The 27,452-nt window shown below is 41.0% G+C and overlaps 2 protein-coding genes across 7 annotated transcripts in view; one reads left to right on the forward strand and one right to left on the reverse strand.

The window, feature by feature from the left end:
* The window catches only part of PCBP4 (poly(rC) binding protein 4), a 53,093-nt gene extending 41,488 nt beyond the window's left edge, over positions 1–11,605 (forward strand). For 3 of the 5 annotated variants that reach the window (XM_087924036.1, XM_087924037.1, XM_087924038.1), the window contains 4 exons: positions 726–895; positions 2,259–2,533; positions 5,651–5,687; positions 7,056–11,605. In XM_087924036.1, the coding sequence (XP_087780162.1) occupies positions 726–895; positions 2,259–2,533; positions 5,651–5,687; positions 7,056–7,242 (669 nt within the window). In that variant the 3' untranslated portion in view covers positions 7,243–11,605. Of the gene's footprint in view, positions 1–725; positions 896–2,258; positions 5,487–5,650; positions 5,688–7,055 lie in introns of those variants that run through there. The other 2 variants (XM_087924039.1, XM_026725179.2) reach the window with 2 other exon arrangements.
* Positions 11,606–17,632: 6,027 nt separating this feature from the next.
* On the reverse strand, positions 17,633–27,187 carry GPR62 (G protein-coupled receptor 62). 2 transcript variants are annotated; one of them, XM_087924028.1, is made up of 3 exons: positions 26,766–27,187; positions 24,503–24,761; positions 17,633–19,825 (listed from the first exon to the last, which is right to left on the reverse strand). In XM_087924028.1, exon 3 carries the CDS (start codon positions 19,715–19,717, stop codon positions 18,497–18,499), a length of 1,221 nt encoding a protein of 406 aa, XP_087780154.1. In that variant the 5' UTR covers positions 19,718–19,825; positions 24,503–24,761; positions 26,766–27,187; the 3' UTR covers positions 17,633–18,496. The 2 variants fall into 2 exon arrangements, with proteins under 2 accessions (XP_087780154.1, XP_026577246.1); XM_026721461.2 differs by lacking the exon at positions 24,503–24,761.
* Between the last annotated feature and the right edge of the window lie 265 nt (positions 27,188–27,452).

Below are 27,452 nucleotides of genomic sequence, written 5' to 3' on the forward strand. Positions count from 1 at the left end.
AGTGTGAGCAGTTTGGAGTGCCATGGTGTGCCCCCAAAATAACCTTCCCACAAGCTACAGTGATAGTTCCACATGCAGTTTGGGTGCTGGTTAACATGTATGCTTCACGGCCTAGCACCTGGTTATTTGAGGAATCATCTATCTCCAGTAGTCCGCCATATTCTGGATCCCTGTAGATAATTGATAAATACTTGATTAAATAATCATCCAGTTAGACCCAGAAGCAGGCCTCTGTCATGCAACTGCCCTCTGGACACAATTTCCTTCCAGATTTATAGAGCTCCACCCTGGCCTTATTTAAACAAGCTATAAAATCTGACTCTATCCTTAGGCCTCAGGCTGGATTGGATGATAGGTTTCTTCTATTCTATTCCATTTATTCTATTTTGATCAGTGGAACATCTGTTTCTAAATGTTACTTTTCTTTTTGGCAAGGCATTTTTTGATTATAGTGCTGTAGCCAGGTTGTGACAGATTGGAACGGCCTATCGATTCCATAACTGAAACAAGGCATTGCAGCATTTATTTGTATCTTGGGGGTTTCTTGTCTAAAAAGTAAACATTACTGTAAATAAGGCACCAACAGCCCTGTTTCTCACTGCGAGAAATCGATCACTTAATGAGTCAGTATTCTCTATGCAACTTAGTTCAGCTGTTTTCTTGAGGGATGAAATTCCTCGCACCCTTCCCTCCTATAGATGATTCCTCTTCTTTGTCCCCCTTAGCTCATTGGCTGCATCATTGGCCGGCAGGGGAGCAAGATTAGTGAGATTCGGCAAATGTCTGGAGCGCACATCAAGATCGGGAACCAGACAGAGGGTTCTTCCGAACGTCATGTGACCATCACAGGCACACCAGTCAGCATCACTTTGGCTCAATACCTCATCACAGCCTGGTAAGAGCCAATACAGCCTCTGGGGGGGATGAGGCAGGGAGGAGACCTCATTTGTCACAGATATATGCAGGTATTGCTGTGGCTTCCTCCTCCTGTGTCTTAAGCCCTGGGACTTTTAGATGGATAGCTTTGTAGGAACCAAAAAGCACTGTTTGCTATGGTGGGTGAGTTGTTAGTTTCTGCAACCATTCTGCCTTTTATTTAATAAACAGGAATGTTAAAAGGTAACATCCTGCTGCACTCCCACAAGTGTCAACAGTTTTGCACATTGTCTCTCCAGCCTAGGTGACAGCCTCCAATCTTTGAATTTCTCATGAGCCAGCCTAAGACTATTATCATTAGCTACAGTATTTTGGGTAGCTGCCTCTGCTTTCCCCTCAAATTCCCCTTGCAGCTGCAAGTACCGATGCAGCCTTCAGTTCTGCTCAGAAAGGACTCTTGTTTTCAGTGTGGAATAACTGCCTTTTATCCACAAAATAACAACACTCGAATGGAATACATGAAAGGATATTTGCAATGGTGTATCACAATCTGGCACTTGAGATGCTTTAAGATTTGGAGCAGGAAAATAACTGTTGCTCTCTTTTTGTGCATTATGGCCACTAGGGTACAGGCTGATAGGACATGGCCTGCGTCTTGAAGAACGCGCTTTCCTGTTTATACAGTCAGTTTTCTCATGGAAATCATTCTGGCACTTATTTTATATATTAATATCTTTACATATTCAAAATCGAAGTAAGCTAAATTTTATCACCGCTGCCGCTCACCGCCTTCAGCTTCGACAGGTAAATTGGTTTCAGGGTGTGAAATTCAGATATTGATTCAAGCCATTAGTCATGGGTCCAAGACACATAAGTGCCTGAACTACCTTGGAATGCTTTGATTATATAAACAGGAGCTACTAAAAGTATAAGATAACTTCCCTCAACATAACCGGCTCTGAACACTGATTGAGGAAACAAGCTCCTTTTATCACAGTCAAAATTCCTTACTGTAAATGTATGATCATAGTCCTAGGGGGATTCTGGAGAAAAAGATCTTACCCAGATGCTGAAATGCTTCAGAGCACCTTGTTCACTATTTCTGTGTGTGTACCTATTCTGTTGCACATGTCATTATGCATGCCAGTAAAAACACGTCTTTTCTGTGAATGCATATCCATATCCATAACCATACTGTTATATATGTATTAAGCAAACTATACATATTAACCCATACCTATGCATATTATGCTGTGTGCAAGCTTGTTCCAGCACACATTGGTACATATACTTCCAAGTATATGTCCACAGATGTCTGCATTTTTATATGTAAATGGGCATGCATGCACAGGTCTCATTCTTTCTCCCTTCTTGTTCTTCAGTTTAGAGACGGCCAAATCTACCTCCCAGACGCCCCCCGTTGACCTCGGCATGACTTTCTCCCAGCCCCTCACCCCTTCGCCAGCCCCAGCGCTGACAGCAGTGGCCGCACCTCCCCCAACCTTGCTTGGTCCCCCCTATGCCATCTCCCTCTCCAACTTCATCGGCTTGAAACCCATTCCCTTCTTGACACTGCCCCCTTCCTCAGCCACGGGGCACAATGGCAACCTTGCCACCTACACGACCAAGATCTCCACAGCCAATTCAAGCAAGAAGGGTGAGAGACAGAAGTTCTCCCCATACTGAAGCAGGAAGGTGGGGCTGTGGGGCAGGGAGGGGAAAATTTGGGGGGGCCCTCCCATGCTTCACGAGATGGCATCAACATCAGGCCACTCCAAAATGAGGTTACATGGGGGAAGACTAAATGTGATGTGAGAGGCAAATCAATTGTATTGGAAAGTAAGGAGATGAGAGAGAATAAAACCACGGCAGCTGTTGAGAGCAGTGCTGACTAAGAGTCAAGAGAGAGAACTGGTTCTTCTCCATAGTTCCTATTTGATCCTAGCTGAGAAGTCTGTAGTGATTAAGACCATCTAAACTTAAACTTTCTCCTCCGTTGGACAATTACACACGCAAAGTGTTATGATTTCTTACCTTCCATTAAACGTATCTGATCTCCTTCAGGAAACGGCTTCTCTCACCATCTGATTTCCTGTTGTATTGTTAGGAAATCTACCAGTTTTCTTAGAGAAAAATTGAATCATACACAAATTCTCTATTTCAAATTGAAGGCACTGGAGGTCTTGGGAAAGTTCTTAACTCAATTGTGGGAGTAGATGAAGCTTATTTGACCAATGGTAATGATAGAGCATATGCTGTGCCACTGCTATATCTCATGGATGATTGTTTTCAGTGGGGGGAAATGGAAAAAAATCTGACTGATAAAGAAGAAAAAGGCATATAGGATTTATATGTGACGCAACATACCAAGAAGCAAACTTTTTGGTTCTCTGTTCTAAGTATTTCTCTCTCGATATGAAGCTGCTTATGTATCTCATTCTAACTATATAAGAATCTCAATTTTTAAAAAAAATCATGGCTGTTTCTGACAAACACACAGGGTTCTGAATTTTTGCTTCCCCCTAAAAGCTGGCTAGAATAAAAAGAGACTGAAAGGAGTAACTTTTACCAGAGGCCCTCTCTTGTTGACAGGGAGTTGCATAGCAACCCTTGGCATATTTGGCTTCCCTGCTAAAAACCTGGGCAAAGGCTAATCAGATAGTGTAGTGTATTACTAAAGTTGAATCTGCAGCACTGGCTGCCAATTCTATTTAGTCTCAATGGAAGACACCTACTGCATGGACTTTTTTATGGCAGATACCTCAGGAAATCTCTTCTTAGCGGATCATAGAATAGCTATCATGCCACTGAACGCATCTTTGAATTTATCTTATCCTCATGGGATGTTGTCTCCAATGAGTACTTACTAATACTGTTCAACTCCTTATAGTTCAGCTCTACTCAGTCATAAAAAAAAACCCTGTTTACTCTTAAGCATAGGAAACTGCCATTTAATAACAAGTCCAGCCATCTCTGGTTCTATGTTGTCTCCTATGTTGCTAGCTGATAGTGACTCTCCAAGGTATCTGACAGAGAATTTCCCAGCTTTACCTGGAGATGACAAGGATTACATCTGGGAGCTTTTCATTGCAGCCTTAAGGAATGAGTACATGCTCCAAAAGGAGTCCCCACTATCCCCATTCCCTCTGATCTATTGTTATTGGGAGGGCACTTGTCAATGCAGATAAATTCATGTGAGTGAAGAGACAGGAATTATAATTTATCCTGACCCTTCTGTCTAAGATAAAGTGTCGTCCCAGAGATAGCCAACCACGTAGCTACATTTGGTAATTATCTCAATAAACTGAGGTCCTGTCTAGCAGGAATTCAGCGTAGCTTGCTCCTGAGTAAAGAGTTGGAGGTTTGCAATGTACAGAAAATATACTGCCAAGCCAAGGATTTTACAACCAAGTTCCTAACTGGTTATAAACAGTATAGCTTCTCCAAAGTGACTCAGACTGCTGACTCAAGTTGGCATGTTGTATTTCTTTATTCAAATGCTACAAGGTGAATAGCAAACTGTTATCTTTATAAGGTGTTGGATGGAATGTGCTTGTTCAGTGAATCAGGCTAGAAAAGAAACTGAACTTGCCTTTTGCTCTGCCTCTCCTGTGGAACCAACTGACTCATTAGCAAAGCCCAGGGCTGTGTGTAGTGTCTGCATTCAAGTAAAACAAAACAAAAAAAAATATTTAAAATTCTGCATGCACGCAACCACATCCTGTGCCATAAAAAGTTCGTTATCTGACCTGTATAGCATATGCAACTACGCATACATATGTCCTTTGTGCATGGTAATTTTGGGAGAGGAATGTTTGTTTGTTTGCATTGTACCCATGTTTTACAATTCATGGGAGAAGCAAGAAAATCAACCTGCCCCTTTCCAAATAAATGCTAGTTCCCAAGCAGCACATCCTGTGGGGTTTTTTTTTTGTTTTTGCTGGATTCCTCCAGGAATCACAGGTTTCACACAGCCCTGATTATGTTGAGCTCACACAATTGGGTACGATGCCAAAGGTGTCTGGGGGAAAAAAATTAACCAGGCTGACTCAAAAAAAAAAAAAAACAGGATAATTGGGTTTAAGGATATCTGCAGATGCGGAGCGTTGAAAGGCAGTGGCATCTGTTTGTTGACGAGATTATTTCATGCCCCCAGCTTTGCAAATATACATTTTGGATGGTATAGAAAGGCCACCATGCCTGTGAAGTCATTGGCTGTATGGTGGTTAAAGGATTGCCATCAATGAAGAAATGCTGTAGGTTTACAGATATAAAATTCTCAGATGGTGTAAATCAATATGAATTCCAATATTTTGATTTCACAAGAAAGGGGAGGATTGGAGCAAAAAGCAAAGGGGGGGGCGGATATTCTTATAAATCAATACAACCAGTTGTCCGTTTGGCATTATACCCTGGCTGGTACAGATCTCTTTAATTTCCCTCTATCACTTCCCGGCAAAAAGCTCTCATCTTTTCTTGCGGCTCTGAGGAATTTCCCTCCTACCCCATAATCCTCTTTGGCTTATCTTTGGAAATGCTGTACATATAATTCTATATTTTTCCTCCTTTGTAACTTATCATTGATTTAATAAAAATATAAACTTTGTCAACTGAGAATTAATTGTTGTACATTTGAGTCAGGCAAAACCCAGAAAGTATTAGCTGGCCACTGGAATGATTAATAAAAGGGGGAGAAAAAAAAGGAGATTTTATAATGTTTTATCTAAGAACACAGTGAAGGCTAGCATTGTTCGTTTTTTCTTTTCCCTGGCAGCTGGACTCCTGCCTTTTGACAGCCAGGAAATCGGCAGGTGAAACTTTTCTTGTTGTCTTGAATGCTGGAGGAAATATTGTTGATTAAATTTCCACTTGACACCGATACTATGTTCACAGAAGACCTGCAAAGGGGCAAAGATACATCTCTAGACCATGCCATTAATTCAGAATAACCAACACATCTTAGTTATGTTTTGATTCATGGAAAAATAAATCAGCGACTCAAGTTCATCAATCATAGAAACTATAAGAACAAGTATTTCTAGATAAGCTTTAAAGATCAAGGTTAACCTGTTGCATAACAGGGGTTTCCACAAATCCGGACTCTACGGCTTTGTGCCCATAGTATGCTACACCGTGATTATGATTTGTTAAATAAAGAATTATTGCTGGCGCACACTAAGCCATATACTGTAACTTGTAACTACAATGAATGGCTCTGTCTTATGATCATGGATCTTGAGCATGACATTGTGATTTTTTTTAATTTATTTTTTCAGCAACGCAGGATTGCTTGGGGTTTTTTGTCTGTTTAGCAATAGTAATAAGCCTTATATACCACTTCACAGTCCTCTCTAAGTGATTTACAGAGTCTGCATATTGCCTGGAACAATCTGGGTCCTCATTTTACCGACCTCAAAAGGATGGAAGACTGAGTCGACCATGAGCTGATGAGAATTGAACTGCTGAACTGCTGGCAGTCAGCAGAAATATCCCGCAGTATTGTATTCTAACCACCAGGGCCCTTAGTACCAAGATGGGCAACTTTTAAGCAAAATGTTTCCACAAAATATGATTTAAGCTTAAAATATTCAGCAAAAATCCAGATGGCCATTAGATGGTATTGAAAGGATATCGGACATTCTAATTCTTCACTGTTATCCTGGTGATTGTTCAAATATTTGCAGCCCAGATATACTGACCCTAATAGTTACCCAGTTCAGAGCAGACACAGATGTGCTTTCAGTCCATGCAAAGTGCCAAAACACATAAGCTGAGAATGTACAACTGGTTGCAGATCCAAGCCTTGTACTAGACAAATTGTCCTGGTATTGTCAAAACATTTGTCTGTATTAAAAAGAATAGAATGGATATTGTACAGCCCTTGGTATTCACCTGCACAGATTGCCATTGGTCCCATGCTAGCTTCCCCTTTAGCTCCAGCAAAAGAATTCATTATGGCAGCATTCCCACTCTCAGTAGCAGCAAGAACCCAGCAGTAGTGACTCCCTTAGTGAATGGAAAGGGGAACATTATGTAGACATACGTATCCAATGTTCTAGTCCCTTTCAGAGCTAGCCACTTAATGTGGTATGCAAAAAAAAAAAAAAAAAGGTTTAAGGAAACAACCGCTTCATGCATTGCATTTTGTTCTTTAAACTTCTCATCTCTCTCTTTTTCAGGAACTCTACAACTCTATATAACCACAATTTTTTCCATCTTCCCTTTTCTCTTAACCGAGCCATTTTTCCTTTGTGTATTTATTTTAACGATAATAAAGTATTAAACTTGGATGCCGCCCATCTATCAATGACTCCGGGCAGCTCACAAGAAGGAAACAAGAAAAATATCAAATCAGTAGAACATTAAAGATATAGAAGATGGCAAATGTAATGAAGCAGTGGTCTCATTTTCCCTCACCAAAGGCCTGGGTGAAGAGATAGATCTTCATGGCTCTTCTAAGCAACAGTGGACTGGAGTCTGTCAGACCTCAAGGAGAAGCTCTTTCCAGAGGGCAGGCATTGCTACAGAGAAAGCCCACTTCCAGGATCCTGATAAATGACGTTGTTCAATCAAAGGAACCTGGAGGCCACCAGCCCTGTAGAGTAGAATCAGCCAGGCAGATGCTGTGGGAGGCAGGTAGTCCCTTAAGTGTTTGTCTAATTTGTATAGCTTCCCATCTCCCAAGTAGGTGACTCTGGGCAGGGTACAACAAAATTAAAACAAGTATCTAAAATCAGTATCATTCACAAATTTAAAGCATTAACAAACTATAAAGGCAGCTAAAGCAAGATTAATAAATGAAGGGATATTAATAGTAAAGGTTTCATCTCGTTGGTTTACCTGTCCCTTGATATCCCCAGGCCTGCCTGCATAACCAAGTCTTATGGACCTCCAGAAGTCTAGAAGTGATGAGGTTCTCCTCACTTTAGGGAGTGGTGTAAAATTCCACATGTGGGAACCACAGCAAAAAAAAAAAAAAGGCCCATGGCCTAGGACGCACCAAATGTAGCTGCCCGTTCTGTTAGATCTGGTGACATGACTGGATGAAAATTGGGGTGAGGCTGTGCCATGTATGCTTTAAAGGTCAATACCAGCATCTTGAATTGGACCTAGAAGCAAACTAAGAACCAGTATAGCTCTTGCTGCGGAGGTGTAATGTGTGCTATATATTATATAACTACTCACACTGCTGCATTTTGCAACAGCTGAACTTTTTCAAATACTTTTCAAGGCCATCCCAATGTAAAGTGAATTGCAATAGTCCAACCAGGCAATCACCGAGGCAAAAATGACTGAGTGGGGCCCCTTGAACCAGGACTGGTACAACTGATGCACAATATGAAGTCGTTCAAAAGCTCGCCTAGCCATGACTGCCACTTGCTCCTTGAGCAGAGTCACAGGTCTAAAAAGGCCTCCAAGTTGCACACAGAGTCGGTTGGGGGAAAGGCAACCTCATCTAGTACCAAAGCAATAACAATAGCACTTAGACATCTACTGCTCCACAGTGCTTTACAGCACTATTTGAGAGGTTTATAATGTCAGCATATTGCCCCAACAATCTGGGTCCTCATCTTATTGACCTCAGAAGGATGAAAGGCTGAGTCAACCTTAAGCCAGTCAGGATTGAACTCATCGCTGTGGACAGAGTCAGCCTGCATTACTGCATTCTAACCACTGCACCATCACAGCTCCTGGTGATATAGAACCCAAATTCACTTAGTCTTGCCAGGGTTCATTTGATGTATGTTGTTTCCCATCCAGACCTTCACAGCCCCAGACACCAGGATAGGATGTATCATATAATTCACCAGGGACCAAGTGTCACTAAATTTACCGGGGACCAAGATTATAATCAGCATACTGACAATACTTTCTATGTCAACAGATATGTTCACTTAGTGGGCTCATGTAGATGTGGAATACGGGAGGGGAAAGTAATCCCTGTGAGGCATCACACAACAGGCCAAGGGTGGGAATGTAATCACTACTAACTGGAACGGACCCCATAGAAAAGAAGTGAACCTGCACAACTGTGTACTTCCCACTTATAATCCTCTATATTGCTTCAGGAGGATACCACGATCAAAAGGAAACCAGTATCAAAAGCTGCTGAGAAGTCAAGTAAGGCAAGGATAGACACCCTACCACTGTCTTGTCTTTGCCAGAGATCATCCAAAAGTGCAACCAATGCTGATTTTGTTCCATACCCAGTCTGGAATCTGAAGGAAAGGATCCAGATAATCTGATGCATCTAGGATTTGCTGAAGGGGTTACCCAACCATCTTCTCAACCACCTTCCCCCAAGGGAAAGTTGATTACTGGGCAAAAGTCCTGTATTGTGTGATCCAGTAATTGCTTCTTCAGGAGGGGGCATATGAAGCTGCCTTATAAGGTAAAGGAACAATCCTCTTAGTCAAAAATTAATCACTAGCTAGGACCCATTCACACAACACCCTCTATCTACTTTCATGAGCTAGGAAGGGCATGGATCTAAAAAGCAAGTGACTGAGCCCATCATTCTAAGGATCCTGTTCGCTTCCTCAGGTCCAACAAATTCAAAACTTTCCCAGATAACCAGGCAAGACTACTGTAGGCATCTCCTGAAGACCAGCATCCAACTGTGAGCATATCTGAGCAATTTTGTCCAACAGATGCTGAGCAAATTCTTCCACCAGTCCCTACAAAAGGTTTCCTTGCTCCATTTTACTCAAGAGGGCTGATATCACCCCAAACCGGTCTGTGGGGTGGCAATCTGAAGGCACAACATGGGCAGAATAGCATTGCCACTTCACTGTCTTTGCTGCTGAAAGACAGGCCTCTTGCTATTGTAACTGATGGTCTAAATCAGGTTTGCACGTAGTTGAACACCAGTATTGTTCTAGACATCTCCCATTTCATCTCCCTCAACTCATCCATAAATCATGCAGAATGACATTTGCATAAGGGGAGATGTCACATAGACATGATCCAATCCAACACCTCAATCAACCCTGTATTCCAAACAGCAATAAATTTCAGAAGGACCATATAGCAATGCAACTGGAACAACCCCCAGCTACCCTCTGAAATCTCTCTGGGTCCATCAGTTGCAAGGGGTTGACCAATCTAATGGATCCAGCCTCCCTGCAGTGAATTGCAGTTTCAGAGAATCCCATAGTAATCAAGACATGATCTGACTATGACAAAGGGGACACTAATAGCTCCACCAGCAAAAGATCACATAGCCACTGCTCTGACAGGAGCACCAGATCTGGTGTGTGACCACGGTCCCATGATGCCCATTGCCATAATGGTAGCCATGAATTCCTGAGCGACCTCAGATTCCACTCCAAGGTAAGGCAAATTGAAGTTCCTCAAGACCATTAGTCCAGAGAACAACAACAACAACCAGGAGGTGGACTCAAGGAGCTCAGACAGTCAGTAGCAAGCTGGAAGCCAGGGCTACTGAAAGTCTGATATCCAGGTATCAAAGAGCTGGAATATAAAACTGATATAAAACACTGGTCGAGTATTCTCTGGGAGTGGCCCATTCCTCATGTCCTGCCATATTTCCTATGCCCATAACCTGTACCAGGTTGTATGCCATGTAGGGCTTTATAGGTAACAACCAACATCTTGAATCACATTCTGAAACAAACCAGCAACAGTACAGTTTGTGAAGCAGAGATGTTACATGGACATATTGAGACATGCCAGTTACTGCTGATGCTGCTAGATTTTGGACCTGTGAGTTGACTAGCGCATTCATGAGGAGTGACCCTTCCATGGTGCACCAGGCAGAGTTGTGCAAAGATCTTCCTGGCTATAGCGAACACCAGCTGCAGATCCAAGGAGCTCCCCAGATTGTGTACCAACCTTGAACAGCAAATTGTTACCCTCATCAAGAAAGCAAGGTCTAAGATGGGATATCCTCAGATCTGGGTGAACCAAACCTTCCCCCAGCCATTCTGCCTTAGTAGGATGGAGGAGATATATTTCTCCCCATCCAAACTCATGTGGCCTCCAGGCCTGGGGTTTTACAAGCCATTGTCTGGCCCAGAGTCAAAAGATATAACTGGGTATCGTCATATGTCAATTCAGCCACTCTGGCTTGTTAAGCAAATCATGGCTAAGGCTAATTGCAGCTCAGCATGAGGAATGAACCTTTTCAAGCTGGAGGAGTGGAGATAGAATCCTCTATATGTGTGTTTCTATTACAAAAATATGTATTTCATAAGGATTTGCTTTAAATACAATAATATGGGATTAAGTCCTGAGGAAGCACTATAGAGAAAAGTTTGTGGGACCGTTTACTTCCATGCATCTTTCCCACATGAAAAGAGAGGAGGACTCTGCAGTGCAATTGCGTTAGCATAGAAATCCTATAAAATAGACACATAAATTATTAACTTGGGAATTTTCAGTCATGTTAGTCTTGGGGAACATTCCCCAGACTTCCTTTGATTTGATATCTTTGCTTTTCTGCTTAAATAAACTAACGCAGAAACCCAGGCATTCCTTTCATAAAACCAGTTTTGCTGGTCAAAACTAAATGTTTGAATCAATATAAACCGCGGGGCGGGGGGGGGGAGGATACAGCCTATGCAGCTCCCAGAAACAGCAGAAGCAGGAAGAGCCTTTCTCCCCAGATGCCGCCAAATTATAATTCAAAAGAATAGTTAGGAAGGGTAAGAGTTCTGAACTACATCATGAATAATCTTATTTACTAAGGTTTAATATGGGAAATAAATGTCAAAATACGTAAACGTTTGACACAGCACTGTTAAAAATGTAAATGGATATGCACTTTGAAAATAAATAAAATTTAAAAAAAACCAATAATCTTATTTACTATGTATTAATTCATGTTAATTACATGTGATTCATTTAATCACATTTACTCTTCATTTTAACTCCGGCTGACTGGGTTTGGAAAGCAGGTGGCTTGGCAAGCCACTTAACACTTTTCCTGAAGTTGTGCTCTTCTGTTACAAAGTGAACTCCAAGTGAAATGGCCAAGATGCCACACACAAGTACGAGTGTGATAACCGAAGATAAACCATTTCTTTCTTACACAGGGTAGCAAGCTAGGGCTACAAATGCAGCCATGAAAGTTACCGATGCCACTGTGAAGGGCATGATGGCAGTCTAATAGAAAATATTTGTAGCTCAGAGTTGAACTATGGGGTCCTTGATGCTCTCTGAGCTTGGTGGTTGTTGTTTTTTTGCAAACGTTTCATTATCCAACTAAGTAACATCATCAGTGCTGAATGGATAATGAAATGTCTGCAGGAAAACAACTAAGCTCAGAGAGAACGGAGGGTTCACACAGTGATGGTGGCCATTTGCAATTCAAACGGCACATTCATACTATGAGAGCCAATTCCTGATTAAAACATGATAAATGAGGAAAATACTATCAAAACATAGATGCCATGCAATAAACAGCCTTGGCACAATGCCTGTTACCCTGACAAAAGTGCTAAGACTGCAAAAGCAATGGGATCAAGGAATTCTGGGAGTTGCAGTTCCAACAGATAGAGAACATCATGCTGAAGGTGGCTGCCTTACTTTCCTTTCATTGAAGATTCTGACTGCACATATGAGATCTTGCATACTCCAATATTGTGACTCCTGTGGAGTCCTTGGTGCACTCCAGCTTGGTTGTTTTCTTGCAGATGTTTTGTTATCCAACTAGTTAACATCATCAGTGCTAGCTAATATCAGGTGATATTTCCTAGCTGGGTGATGACATGTCTGCAAGAAAAGCTCCAAGCTCAGAGAGTATCATGGACCCCTCATTACAACTCTGAGCTACAAATATTTTTCTTTATTGGTATAAATATTTTCTTCTATTGGTTGTGACTCAGGCAGTTCATCTTTTGTTATCAGTCATTGACTCATTCGTGTCCCTGGATGTGCCTCAACAAAGAGGATTCTCAATAAAAGAGCTTTAAAGAAAGAAAGCCTCTCTTTCTGTATTCCGCAAAAAGAAGTATGTTATAATAAATCACTTTTAAAAGTACCTGTTGGTTGTTTTTATTATCACGTAGCCCATTTTCCTTTAGTTTCTTCTTTAGGCTACCCAAATCTGACATATTCATCAGGAATTGAGAGAGAAAGTATACTGTTCTTAACTCATTAGTAAAGGTAGCTACAAAGTCCTCGCAATTTGCCAACACTTCTTTATGCCACAGAAAAGAGAAACTAGTGAGAAATAATAAATTGAAACAACATTTTGGAACAGCTTTATTTGTTTTAAAATACCTGGGAGAAAGAGAGAATGTGTATTTCCAATAAATATACTTTCTATGACCATTTCACTCTGCCTTTCTCAAGGCTTGAATTAGAGCAGGGAAGAAAAAGGACATTTGTCATAATGCACTGTAAATAAGGCTTAAGGGAGAGAAAGAAGAAATGAGGTTTGTGGCTGTCATTAAAGGATTGGCTACCCAGTCGCTGTAAATCCAAGGTGCTATTTCTATTCTGTACAGGGAATACCATTCCAGATAATAAAACATCAAAGGGAAGAATGGCCCACATGCTTTTGGGAGGTACCCTTCAAAGGGCATATAAAAGATTTTCTCACTGAAGATTCTACTGTGGTAGCTGGATCAAACTAAGAGAAGAAGAAAACAAATCTTGCAAAATTTAAAAAAAAAATGCCCCCGGCATCCCATTTCCATATCTTTTGTAAGTTTTCTTTGTGAGAGACCTCCTTCCCCAAACACTTCTGTTTTGAACTGAGATAAAACAGAAGCAGCCTCTCCATTTCCAGTCCACTCTTGAACGACTTTGGAGAAGGAAGAAACAACTTTCCTTCCTGTGCTTTCCAACGCTAAAAGGCCATAAGAGAGGATCTTTCACCACTCATACAGCTGCTGTTTGCAACCATTTTGTTATTTTGATGGAGGCTGCCAAAGCTCCTTTTTCAAAAGTCCTTGGACTTCCCCAACTACAATTCTTTTGCAGCCACCACTTGTTATGGTTCGCCGGCAGCAGGTGCAGACGGCTGAGGCCTTGGAGAGCGAGGCCTTGGATGAGGGGCCTCGTGTGATGCAGGGATGGGGCCAGGAATGTTGCCTTTGGAGATTGTGGAGGCTGGCAGCAGTGATGAAGACGTCCCTGAGGAGCCTGTGCTCAGTGCGCATGTGCGCAGGGCTGTTCAAAGGAGAGAGCAGCTGCAGCAGCATGGGTGACTCAGGATTAAGGCTGCAAAGTAATGGCCTCTCCCTTAAGAGATAAAAGCCAGCCTGAGAGACTGGGATTCTTTGCAGGAAGCAAAGAAGTTCGTGCTCTTCAAGCTTTGTGGACATTCGGACTATCCTGGTTTGTGTTTGGAGACTTTTTGTTTTGAATATTTCTTGGCAACTTAATCTAGTGTTCTTGGCAGCCTTGCACAACCTTGGCAAGGCTCGTTCTTATCAGAGACAATTAGTTTTCATAGTTTTCTTTTAACTGAATGAACGGAATTTGCAAAGAAGCATTAAAAGGTTTTGCTTTTACCTCTGGTATTTGTTTCCTTGGAACAAGATTTGGGTCAGAACACTGCAATCATAGTGGTATTAAATAAGAGACAGAATTCTACTGGTCCTGACAGAGCCACCCACTGTGTATGAAGGCAGTCTGGGTTTATTCCTTGCCCTCTTCAGATTAAAAGAATCTACTCTCTTAGACAAGCAGATGCCAGTAGAGTTGCCAACTCTAAGAAAGGGAGAGAATCTATTTTCTTTTTTTAAAAAGTATCCTTAAAAATGATACTTTTTTACGTTTTTATAAAAGGATACTATACAGATAGTCCTCGACTTACGGCCACAGTTTGAGTCCAAAATTTCTGTCGCTAAGCAAGAGTTATTAAGTGAGTTTTGCCCCATTTTACGATCTTTCTTGCCACCATGGTTAAGCAAATCACTGCAGCTGTCAAGTTAGTAACCTGGTTATTAAGTGACTCTGGTGTCAGCTTTGGAAGCCATATTCCACGCTGCCACATAGCCTGAGAAGTTGGGAGGGGTGTGTGATTTCAACTGAGTAGTTCTAAGTAGACAAAATAAAATTATTTCCTTAGTTCAAGGTTATTAAGTGTGGCGCAGCAGAGAAAAAGGATCTTACACTGGGAGAGATCGTGATTGGTCCGTGTGATATGATGATGGGAGAAAGGGGGGATGGGTTGTAGTTTGGGACATTGTGGGATGTCCAGGAAACTTTTAGCTTCGAGATTTCACAGATGTGCCAGGTGCTATTCTAATAAAGGTGCTCTTGAGATTACGCTTGTCTCGGAGTTACTGATTGGAATGGAGGTTCCCTGGAATGCTGACATCTGGCTTAATTGACTTGACTTGTCAGAAGGTCGCAAAAGGGGATCAATCACATGACCTCAGGACACTGCACCCATCATCAATAGGAACCAGTTGCCAAGCGGCTGAATTGTGATCACATGACCATGGGGATGCTGCAATGGTCATAAGACTGAAAAACAGCCATAAGTCGCTTTTTTCAGTGTCATAACTTGTGAACGGCCACTAAGGAAATGGTTGTAAATCCAGCTCTACCTGTATCTTCCGTAGCTCTTTATATCCTTTATGCATTTCTATGACCAAGGAAGTAAAGTATTTGGGTCACAGACAGAGAAAGCAGAAGAGGCAGTCCTATGATCCTTGGCTCATAAATGGGACACCAAGCTGGGTACAAGCACAGAGGAAACTGCAGAAGGAATAGCACTGGCAATAGCACTTAGATTTAGATACCGCTTCACCGTGCTTTACAGTCCTCTCTAAGCAGTTTACAGAGTCAGCCTATTGCCCCCAACAATCTGGGTCCTCATTTTACCAACCTCGGAAGGATGGAAGGCTGGTAAGATGGCAACATGGACTCTGGTAAGGTTCGAACTGCCAAATTGCAGGCAGTCAGCAGAAGCAGCCTGCAGTTCGTCATTCTAACCACTGAGCCACCAGGGCTCAATGGAATAGCAAGATAAACCCTACTCGTGATCTGATGTCCGTCCATATTTTTCACCCTGCTTCTGAGCAGCACCAACTCTGTCAGAGTGGATTCATTAACTGGTAGAGACATAGTTAACAAAGTCAGCAAGTGAGTAAGCATGGCAACAGACCGGCCAATGGGAGCTGACATCCTGGGTATGGTTTGGCTCTGTGTGCTTTGCTGAGAATTCAAAACTGAAACTGATAGCTGCTTTGAGCTGCTGCTGCTTGCTGTTTGTGCTTATGTTACGTTGAAAGAAACTACTGGTATTGTAAACTTTACTTCAATATGTTAATATGTTTATAAAGAAGTTAATGATCCTGCTGAATCAGTCATCTGTGTGTTTTCTGGACTTGAATTTCTCCTGCAAACTCTAATAACAAACTCTGCTGATCAAATCTACTTCTTATAATGAAGCTAGACTCAGTAAGTACTGGGAGATGTATTTACTCCTTTTATTCTCATCTAAATTTATCCCACGAGTGGAAAAAGGACCACAATAGAACCAGATCTGGGCCAAATGATGGGCAGTTGGCATGCCACCACTGATGCCCTGGCAAGGCTGTCCCTCCCTATAGACATCAAAGGATTCATCAAATAGGTCAGTACAGTTTGAATGAGTCTCAGTGATGTGGCTGGAGGTTCCCACTAGAGTGACAATTCTACATTCACATCAATTTGATACTTAAAAGTCTGCTTTTGCACAGCTCACTCTTCTAATACAAAGCTCCTTCAGAGACAGAAAAATCGAACAGAACTGCTCAAAAATCTCTCCAAGTTTTTGCTTGTACTGTATTAACAAAGAATTGTTAAGATACACATAACACGTTCTAGATCTTGGATCCTCGGTAAGAGCGGCTCTAATTTGGAATGTCTATCTTAGTGCATCTGGAAAAATAAGAGTTAAAATAGACACAAAGTTGGGAGTGATTAAATGGCTCAAAAGAGTAGGTTAAAATGATGCACTTCCTTTGTGCCAAAAGGCATTCCAAGTGAGTTGGCATTAATCTGAAAAGAAAGCACCAGAGCTTGCTTTAAGATAAGAGAGTGCCTCCTTCCCATTCCCATATTTAAAAAAATGCAAATATTTGCATCAATAGGAATGGAGGCATCACTCAATGTGGCCTAGGGTCATCACATACCCTTGAGCTGGCACTGGAAAATACGCCCTTGATTGGTTTGATGTGACATATAAGTGGTGAGATCAAGATGGAGAGTTGTTCATTATTTGGTTCCTGCTTACATATACTGAGTTTCACTTTTTCAAGGGCATTTGCCTAGAAGTCTGCATTAAGATATAGATGTAGGTGACTACTGTGCTTAAAAAGTTAAGAAGTTTACCTAAAATAAAAAATTGCACAGAATATACTACTTTTAAAAAGGCTTGTAATTATTAACAGTTCCTCTCTGCCTTGGAAAGTGGCAGTTACCGCCTGTCACCCATACAAATCTAAGAATGCCAATAGTTGCTTATTTGAAACAACCAACACAATAATCGAAGGGGTCCAATCTTTCTTTGCAGTATGACGATTTCTGCCTTCTGTCTTCATTCATAGGCAGTCTAGATTAACCTGCGATTTGGAGGGGAGGTGAAAAACTTAGGATATAGGATGGCAGTTTGGATTTGTGAAACGGTTTTTCAAAAGAAATGGAATTAATTCTCAAGAGATCTTTTTTCAAGGTTGTCTTATTTTACTTTTCTTCAGGATTAGTTCTGAATGGGGAAAAAATAGAATTGACACAGAAGTTTTCTGCAGTTTAAAAAGTTCAAGAACCACAAGTGTAAAGGTTTCTGCTTTTTATTATAAACCTCTGTATTAGAACTTTTTCCAAGTTATTATTGTACAAAAAACAGACAGTAGTTCTTATATGCTGAATGTCATTCAGAGAACATTATCTTATTCTTCTGAATTCTTTCCCAAATCTGAATGTTCTCTCTACAGCACCAAATTATTGAAAATTACAACTTTATACTTTTCTTCTTCAACTATGGGAGCAAGAATAGCTGTTTTATCGGTGACATTGACCGTAATCATATCCACAAGTCTGTCTTCTCCCCTTCGTCATACTAAAGAAGTCAGAGCAGTCTATCACTGTATTTTTGGAGACTGGGCAATTCTGTTCCACAGCATTGGGGCACATATTATTTTCTTAAGGACAAAGCGACTTTGCCTTAAGCATACAAAGCAAGCAAGCACTGCATTATAAAACTAAATCTGCCCATTACACTACGTGAATAGGAAGAAAGACCACCCTTGGTGCTGATTTGGGATTAATTGTATTTTAGGAAAGCACTCTGGAGGATTTTCTGACACCCTCCTCCCCCGCACATATAATATTTTCTCTAGAGCCTCTGCAAGTATTGTTAAGGTGACAGGTCTCTGCACATAGCTATCATAGTGAGTTCAGTACAATTGCTTATTAGTACGACTGATACTTCTGAGTCATCACTTAACACTCTTGCTAGCCACTGGAAAGAAAGAGGATGCTGACAACTCCTGTAATACATTTCCATTTATACTTAACAGAAAGCCATTGCTCAGCTGACAATCCTTCCCATAAGGAAAGCTTGTTCAGTATTTTCAGTGCAGGAGAAGATAAATGCCAAGTCAGGAAGAAAGAAATAGGGAAATGACAAAAGACACAACACAGCATTCTCTCTTCAGTTGGTTTCTTCTGGGATTTGTCCTGGGATTCTGAATCCCAAAGTAGTTTGGTCCAAAGTGTTCCTGGGGCTGGAATTAGCATAGCTGGAATGGTTCTCAAATGTGCAACTCGTCCTTTGAAGGAACTGGAGGAAGTTCTCATGAATAGAGCCTTCTGGGCTGGAGATACAAAAGTCCTGGTTCAGAGGCTTGCTCAGGCAGTGTCGTCCCATCTTGGCCAACTCTTCCCTGATTTGACGGTTTAGCAATCCATAGAAGAAAGGGTTGATCGCAAAGGAAGAATAGGCGAGCCAGGTCACAACTATTTCAATGGAATCTGGGACCGAAGGGGAAGAATGGAAGGAGCAGTGGAGGTGGAAGGAGAAAAAAGGAAGCCAGCAGCAGAAAAACTGGCCTACGATTAGCACCAAGGTCAGGGCTGCTTTATTGCCACCAAAAAGGCGTTCAGGGGACACCCTAGGAGGCACATTCCTGGTCGTGATGATGGTGACTTGACTATGGATGGACTCTGACCTTTGTCTGGGTGCAGCTGTCCAGGATGGGACAGGAATGTGCTGCAAGGATGCAATGCGGGCCACTTTGTAGATGCTACCATATACAGCAAAGATAATTAAACTGGGCACTATGAAGCAGAGAAGGCTGAAGATTATCACAAAAATCTTCTTGTGGGCTCCAGGGCTCCAGTTAACAGTGCATTTACTGGCGCTGCTTGCACCATTGTCTTGGGGCCAGCCTACTAATGCCAGGGCAGCAACCAGCATAGACTTAATCCAAATGAACACCACCACAGTAACGGCCAGCCCAGTGGTCATTTTGACTTCATATCTCATAGGATGGACAATGTAGTAGTATCGTTCAATGCTGATCACAGAGATGGTGAGGATGGAAGCACTGATGAAGCAAACATTCAAGAAGATCAGTGTTTGGCACTCAGCGATGCTGTACAAAATTCTGTTGAAGCACGTGGAACTGGAGATGATCCCCAGGGGCATGATGAAAATTGCTGACAACAGATCTACCAGGCAGAGATGGCAGACAAAGATGAATTTCCTCAGGAGAGGTGTTTTGAGAATAACAACCATAACTGCTGTGTTGGCAACCAAAGCAATGACACTCAGCATAACCATGAAGAAAACACCAACAGCCTCCTGGAACTGAGATACTCCAAAAGCATCAAGTCCATGAGTAGAGTTAATCCTAGTTCTGTTTACCATCATTCTGAGGAAGTCTATTTCCAGGCAGCCTGGCCTTTAACAAGAAATGCTGGGGGGATGCCTAGCTTGCATGTCAATAGGGCTGTGTCTTTTTCTAGTATCTTTCAATTCCTGTAGAAGAAATTTAAAAAACAAAGCATTAACCAAATAATGAGTGGGATAGGATGAAATGAAATTTCATTGCCTTCAGTGAGATATCTTGATTGCTTCGCATAAAGGCTCTAATAAGCTAGAGAATTGGGACACTGCTAAAATCTTGGAAGAAGGTGATGGGAATCACTGTATAGGTACACAGATATGGTCTTGAAAGAGGAATTCAAGAATCCTTATCTAAGCATCACTTCAACTCCAATTAACAAGAAGAGGTGAGGAAAAAGTTCAAGGTTGCCCTACCTTGATTCTTTTTAGTATAATAGAGGAGGGTGAAAATCTTTGTCTGGCTTTCAAGATTCTCTTATTATATTCCACTGGTATAATAACCAAATTCTAATATTTCATGCAGTCTGTTTTTTAACCTAGTTAACTTGAAAGACTGAACTACTTCTATAGTCTTGCTAAGAAAATCACAACTATCCATACGATACAAAGGCTAATTTTATACTACATATTAGGCTGCAGGGTGTATACTTTGTCATTTGCGAGAAACTGGTTGCGAGACACCAGTTCTTTGTGAGTAACTTGTGTGACTTAACTTAACCACATCAGGTATGATTTATTTAGATTTTGCATTATAGCAATTTGGGTTGGATGACCTCAGACATAGAAAACAGTAAGCTCATGCTTACATAAACTGTTCTCCTTTAGGAAGTTGGCTAATGCAGGCAGTTAGAAAATATGGATTATAGATTTCTGTTGGGGTCCAACAATTTCCCTCTATTATTGAAGCACTAGACTATTTGTTATTTTAATTACTACACCAGCTGTGACTTTCTCCTTCCAGCTCAATGATATTTGAGGCAATTAAAATGGATCCTTTCAGACAGTTACTATGTAATAAGACTCATGACTGCTGGGATGTCCTACTCATTGTGTTCAATAGTTTATTCTCAGTTTACTGTTCACTCAGTCTTCAGTTAGTTGTATATAGCTTGACATTCTGAAATAGTATGGAGAACTATACGGCAAATGTAACTGCACATTTTCTTTTATAAGCAGTGCAACTGTTTATTTGATTTTAAAAACAAGATTCTAGCCTACATTACTAATTAAGACACTAGCCTATAGAAAATATCTAATGAATTTCAAAATCCATCTGTAATTTTTTTTCAGGAATTCAGAGTTGAATTTCAACTCTCTGTCCCTTCTCATAAAAGCGCAACATAAAACATTATTAATGAAGTCGTGGGTGGCCCACAAACCTAATTTTTACAAGAGGTTTGTTGTAATTATAAGAAAAATTCCAACTGACTTCCTACAATAACAAGCGTAGGCACTTTATTTGTGTTTAACACCAGTAAGTGTGACATAGCTGCACTGAATAAGAAAGTTAATTTCAACCAGAGATTTCTGAAGCTGCTATAATTCTTCAGTTAACTCCATTGTAGTACTAACTTTTACATTGATCTTTTAACTAGTGCTAAAAAACTGATCGCATGTGTGAAATGAACTGTCCTAGCATATAATACTATGTGATAACTTTAAAAGTGATGGGGGAAAGCACTTGGAAACGTCAATGGCAGCAATAAGAAATGGTTTCTAAGATTCATTGTAAAAAATCTTTTCTTTTGAAATGTGACCTCCTTAGTGACTCTGTGATGACCTCTGAGAGACTTACTACACCACCTATTGCTCCCCACATCAAAATCTTGCCTTTTATAAAACTAAAAATACTACTCCATTTGAGGCAGCGTCATTGCTCATTTGGGGCATGTGGGGGGAGGAAACCCAGATTTTGCTGGGCGATATTTGGTAGACGTGTGGTAAAAAGGAAGGAATGGTTCATTAAAGCATGTCTGGAAATACAAAGTGCAGGTATGTTTAAAAGAGTACAACTCTCCTTGTGTCTAAATAGCGTGGCCCTTGACCAGGGGTGTCAAACACAAGGTCCGCAGGCCACATTCAGCCCCAATGTGGTCAGATCCGGCCCGCGAGGCCATCCTGGTAAATGTAGGAGCCAGCCCATGTTGCTTCAGCCCATCTACCCAATGTGAAGAGGAAACATCGGGCCAGCATGGCTTTGGCCCAGTCTACCCAGTATGAAGAGGAAACATGCCATCAGTTTGGGGAGTGGTGTCCACCCAGTTGGCCACACCCGCACTGTCAACCATGCCCCGTAAGTGGTGTCAACCTGGCCATGCTCACCCAGTCAACCATGCTGAGCTGGCCCCCTGAGGTCAACCACAGCTGAGATCAACCACAAGCCCTCAATGAAATTGAGTTTGATACCCCTGCCCTAGAAGATAACACCCTGTGACAGGGGGAGAGCTGATGTAGCTGCACCAGTCTCAAATGGTTAGACTGGGCTGGCCTCACTCTCAGGGGTCAATGGTAAAATTGCTATATGCTGTTGGTTACTTCAGGAGGGGGGATATTACATCATAATTAGAATAGTTAAAAAAGGCTTGAAGGTGTCTCTGGTATGGGTGGGGTCAAGATCAATGTGGCATCATGAGGACATGACAGAAAGACATCATTACCCAGGCAAGTCCAAGTTATAAATTGAATAAATAAATAAATAAGTGGTAAACACAAAAAGGGAAAGGCCCATTGTCTATGAAAGTTCATGCTTTATGCTAATACTTTGATCTGAATTAATTTAGTGCTTGTAATGTCAAAAGGAGATTCCATCCTAATTTTTACAAGTTTCCTCTTGAAAGGAAAGTGTCTGCATTATGAAGGCATTGCTTGCACAGGGATAGATGTTGTGCCAAGAATACTACTTGCAGTTATTCACTGCTGCTTTCATTTCCGCTAAGAGATCAGGAGGGAATTTCCTGATAAACTTTATCAAGTTTATCGGCAAGGAACGGGACACAATTATTATTTCCAACACTGCTATCTCCTGGAAATATATTGCTAATTAGCTGTTATGAGTTTTATCTCCTGGACTGAATATTTACTTATTCTGCTTCTTTTCCCAGCATTCAAGTAAGTGTTCATAGCAAGTTCTTGTTCCATTTTTCATACAACAAGCAGCCTATTAGATAAAAGATATTGACTGGTCCCAAATCACGTAATGAGCTCAATGAGGAAAGGATTAACTTAAACCTGTCTTCCCAGTTTCCAGATAAACTTCATTTGTTTTCCTTCTTGCAACCGTTCTCCTTTTGCTGTCATTTTGTTCACTGTTTTTTTTTCTGTATCTTGTACAGAGGTGGATTCATAAACTGTACAGATGCAGATAGATAACTCAACAAGACGTTCATAACAAAGAACATTTATTGGTTCATCAGGTATCCTCATAACTCAGGTTTGTTACGAAGTTCTTCTTTTATGACTAATCCTTTGTATATCTGCCTTGTGGTAAAAGATGGTTATCTCCTAACCCATCTCGTAGCGATAGAAAGAAGGTGCCATGAGTTAAAGAGTTCAGACAAAGAATGAGGAAAACTTCCTCCAACCCCTCGAGGGTCAATTTAGTGACCAATCAGGATTACAGATGTGGCCACGTGACATGAACTACATTTCCCAGGATACCTTTAACTACATTTACCATGATGCATTCCCTTAAGGGGACAGCTCATAGTTCCTAAGTAACTATCCAATTCCCATAGGCTTCCCCTACAGCCCAGTTTTTCTTTTTTCCAATTCTATTTTTCCAAAGTTCGACATTTGACACTACCAAAAATTCTACAGCCCATATTCAGACTCTCTCATCATCCTTAATAGCTTACAGTAACGCTCCCAATCTTTCATCCTAGTACAGATCATGCTTTTAGATTTACCTTCATTCTTTTATCATTTGCATGGATGAATAGGCTTAAACTTTGTCACAGCCACGGGAAGGTCTATTTTTTCTTTCTTCCATTTTACCTGTTAATTCCTGCTCTTTACCCTTTACTCCTCTTCTGTCCCAAGGTCAATCTCCCATTCACCATGTCAGATCGTAGACATCTAGTACTTCTTCTGCCTTTCATCAATCAAGGCTTCTCCCTAACACTTTTTATTATGATAGGGAAGGTATTTATTGTGACAGGGAAACTACAAGACAGTGTTATATCCATTTCTCTTCTAACGGTAAGGAGTGCCAGTATCCACTTTGGTGCATTTAAGTCAAAATAATACAAGTGCAAAAAAAGCCAGTTTTAGCCCAGTATTATTCTAGGAAAGATAATAGCAGTTCCTTTGCAAGACTCAACAGCAGTTTGGGCATGTAAAATTGACTGTTCTTTCAGCACCACCCCTTTCTATTCATCTGCTTGGTCCTTGGTCATACAGTCTCAGGCTAGGTTAACAAGTGGGGGAAAAGCAGAAATCATTTTATTTTGTGTGTGTGTGTGTGTGTGTGTGTGTGTGTGTGTGTGTGTGTGTTGAGGACAAAGGTACATGAAAAATGAATAGAAATGCAAAGAATAGCATTGGAAGGTTAAAATAAGGAGCAAACCACAAATATCCTTGGAAAAGGCAGGAATAGACCATTTCCGTAGGCTGCCAAAATTCCTTCATTGAGGCATCCATCAAGTCAAGGATTCTATTCAATATTTGATTGACTTATATCCCCTGGCATTCTGACAGGCATTAACACACTGACACAACATGGGATTATTTCAGACACCTGATTCCTAGCACCAGGGTGGTCACTACCCTTGACCCTTAAACCATATGTTAAACTATTACTACCATACACACCTGACTCTTCCCTCTTTTGGATGTTTGCTTTTTGACAATAGAGGGAGTTGGATATTAAAGACAGAATGGCTGAGTCCTCATTAGAGCTTTTGTTCCAGGGCAACTGTTCCCCATCGCTTCAAAATATTATTAATCCTGATTTTTGTAGTTATTATACCCAGTATTCTCCTGGTAATGAATTTTTTGAGAGCCTGATTGTTGCCTTACAATAGCACTCTTGGAAGTTTTCAATTGTGACTCGTTCTGGCATGGTAACAGCCTGTATAAGTGGGATGCAAAGGAGTATTAAACTTTAGTCTAAATACTCTCATTGAAATCTCATGGAAACATCTCTATTAAATGCTGAAGATCTAGAGTCTGGGGCTTGGGAAGAAGACATATTCCTCATATTCTGAAGAGGCAATCCATGTTAAGTTTTCATTTTAAAACTTAAATAAAAAAGCAACTTGCCTTCCTAGTGGCAAATGAACTGTACTGGAAACTTTCTTCAATTATAATTCACATTTCTTCTGAATATCTTCCTGCACTGCCTGACCCTATCTACTTTCTTTCTTTTTCTTTGCTGATAAACAGCCATGAAAGAGAGTTATGACATCTTAGAGTGAGTTCAGAAACTCTGTATCTCTATCTATGGCAGCTATGAGACAAAGGTTCCCCACAAGTCCAGAGATCCACAAGAGCATTAATTTTGAAACTCACCAAGAGGAAGAAAAAACTGTTGGTCTGAAACAAAGAATTATTTCTTTTAGATTCTTTCAAATCTATAATTGTAATTCCTGTTGTTGTGAAAGTAGAATAAGGGACTGTAGAGATCTTCTAGTTCAACCTCCTACCCAAGGCAGGAGACTTTATACGATCCCAGTCAAATGGTTGTCCAGAGTATTTTGGAAAATCTCCAGTGATAAGAGTACCCACAACCCAAGGAGGCAAGTTATTCCATTGATAAATTGTTCCTCACTATTAGAAAATTTCTTCTTATTTACAGGTTGGATCTCTCTTTTGCCCATTAGTTCTTGTCCTGCCCTCTGGTGTTTTGGAGAATAAGTCAATGCCCTCTTCTCTGGGATAGCCCCTTAAGTACTGGAAAACAGTTATATGTCGTGTCTCCCCCTCAACCCTTCTCTTCAATAGGCCAGACATACCCAGCTCCCTCAACCATTCATCGTATGATTTAGCCTCCAGACCTTTTAGCATCTTTATTGTTCTTCTCTGCACACTTTCTAGGGTCTCAGCATCTTTTTTTGTATCATGGTTACCAGAACCGGATGCAATAGTCCAAGTGGGGCCTCACCAGTGCAGCATAAAGCAGTATTATTACATCTCATGATCTTGATGCTATCTCTCTGTTGAGGCAGCCCAGGACTGAATTGTCATTTTTTGGCAGCTGCAGCACATTGCTGGCTCGTACTCAAGTGGTGACACCTAGATGTGTCTCACTGTTGAGTCAGGTACTGCCTATTCTGTACCTATGCATTTAGTTTTTCTGTAATATAGATCCTGTTCATACAGTTGTTCACTACGGTTGCTTAGAGTATGATTTGCCTTAAAACCTTCTTTTTAGAATGCTTTTGAGCAGTACATAGACAATAGATCTGGTATGTAAACTTATAAGAATTATCTCCCACTTTGTTAACCCTAACTTTGCTTTTTTTACTGGACTAACCAAACCCAAGCAATTTTTCAAGTCTCTCCTAAGATGAGATGAATGCTTTGCCACCACCTTCATTTTCATAGTTCTTGACACTTGTTTCAGTTGAAACTCTTCCTTCTTTAACAGAGGTGAGTTTTCTAATATAAAGACTTACTCGGGCCTTACACAAAACCTCATTCATAAATATATTTGTCTTTTCTGGAAGTCAATAACCTAAAACATACTATAATTAAAACAGGAAAATGTGAAAGAGATCCCTTTTTTGTTAAAGGCCCAAAGACCCATTTGAAATAAAAATAGGATTTTCTTTTCATTTAAAAAAAAACTTTGGATGATCCCCATTACTTCCAACTCAAGGTGCTTCCAAACGGATAGCTTCATAACCATCCAAGAGGAATTTGCAACCATTTTCTTTCTTTGCACATTGTTTGGAAGAGTTGGGGGGCGGGGGAGCAGCTAAGAAAATAGATCACAGTTTTCCTGGAAAACGTTGTGATCTAAGCACATTCACAGTTCTGTGAATAAGGTCGAGACTCTTCACCATAAAAGTCTACTCTGGAAAACCCAGCCATTTTCAACCTTCCCAGAACATCCCATGAGGAAGTGGCTTACCAAACTCCGGTACACCATCAGATTCTTTTGTGGCCAGCAGGAATGCCAGATTTAGTTTTCTTCTGATCAGTGAGCTCTTCATAGCTGCCTGACATGGTCTAGAACCACTGAGTGGTATTCAAAATTGCTGCCTCAAATGTTCATCTTCCATGGGCAGCATGCCGGTGTGGTAACCAACACCTTTAAGGGGAACAAGGACTGCTGTCCCACTGCTTGCAATAACCAGCTTTGTTTGTGGAATCAAAGTTCTTTTCTGCTGTAGGAGAAGCAGTTACATCTTGAAGACAGGCTGGTGAAGATGCACACCTTTGAGAAGGTGTTCCATATTCCCAGTGTTGTTAGATTCTCTGCAATTGGAACAGGGCTGGGTAGAGTGGTTGCTGCTGTAACTCCTGCAGTAGCCTTTGCTGATTGTTTCTTCACTGTAGATGGCACAGGCTGTCACATCTGAGCTCTGCGTGGCCTTTTAAAGCACTTGTCTATCATTCACAGAGAGAAATCTACTGGGTCCTAAGGGCCTCCTACAGGGAAACAAAATTGCAGGTTGCTTGATCCTGATTTTATCAGAAGAGATGGAGTCTAAAGGCACAATTCTCAACTCAGCAGGCAAGATATATTGGGTATGAATGCTCCATTTAGTCAGAAATTAATGAAAAAAAGTGAATTATTGTCCTCATAGGGTGCTGG

The sequence above is a fragment of the Pseudonaja textilis genome, chromosome 2, assembly GCF_049901715.1.
Source record: "Pseudonaja textilis isolate UNSWEBS1 chromosome 2, rPseTex1.2, whole genome shotgun sequence".
NCBI lineage: Eukaryota > Metazoa > Chordata > Lepidosauria > Squamata > Elapidae > Pseudonaja > Pseudonaja textilis.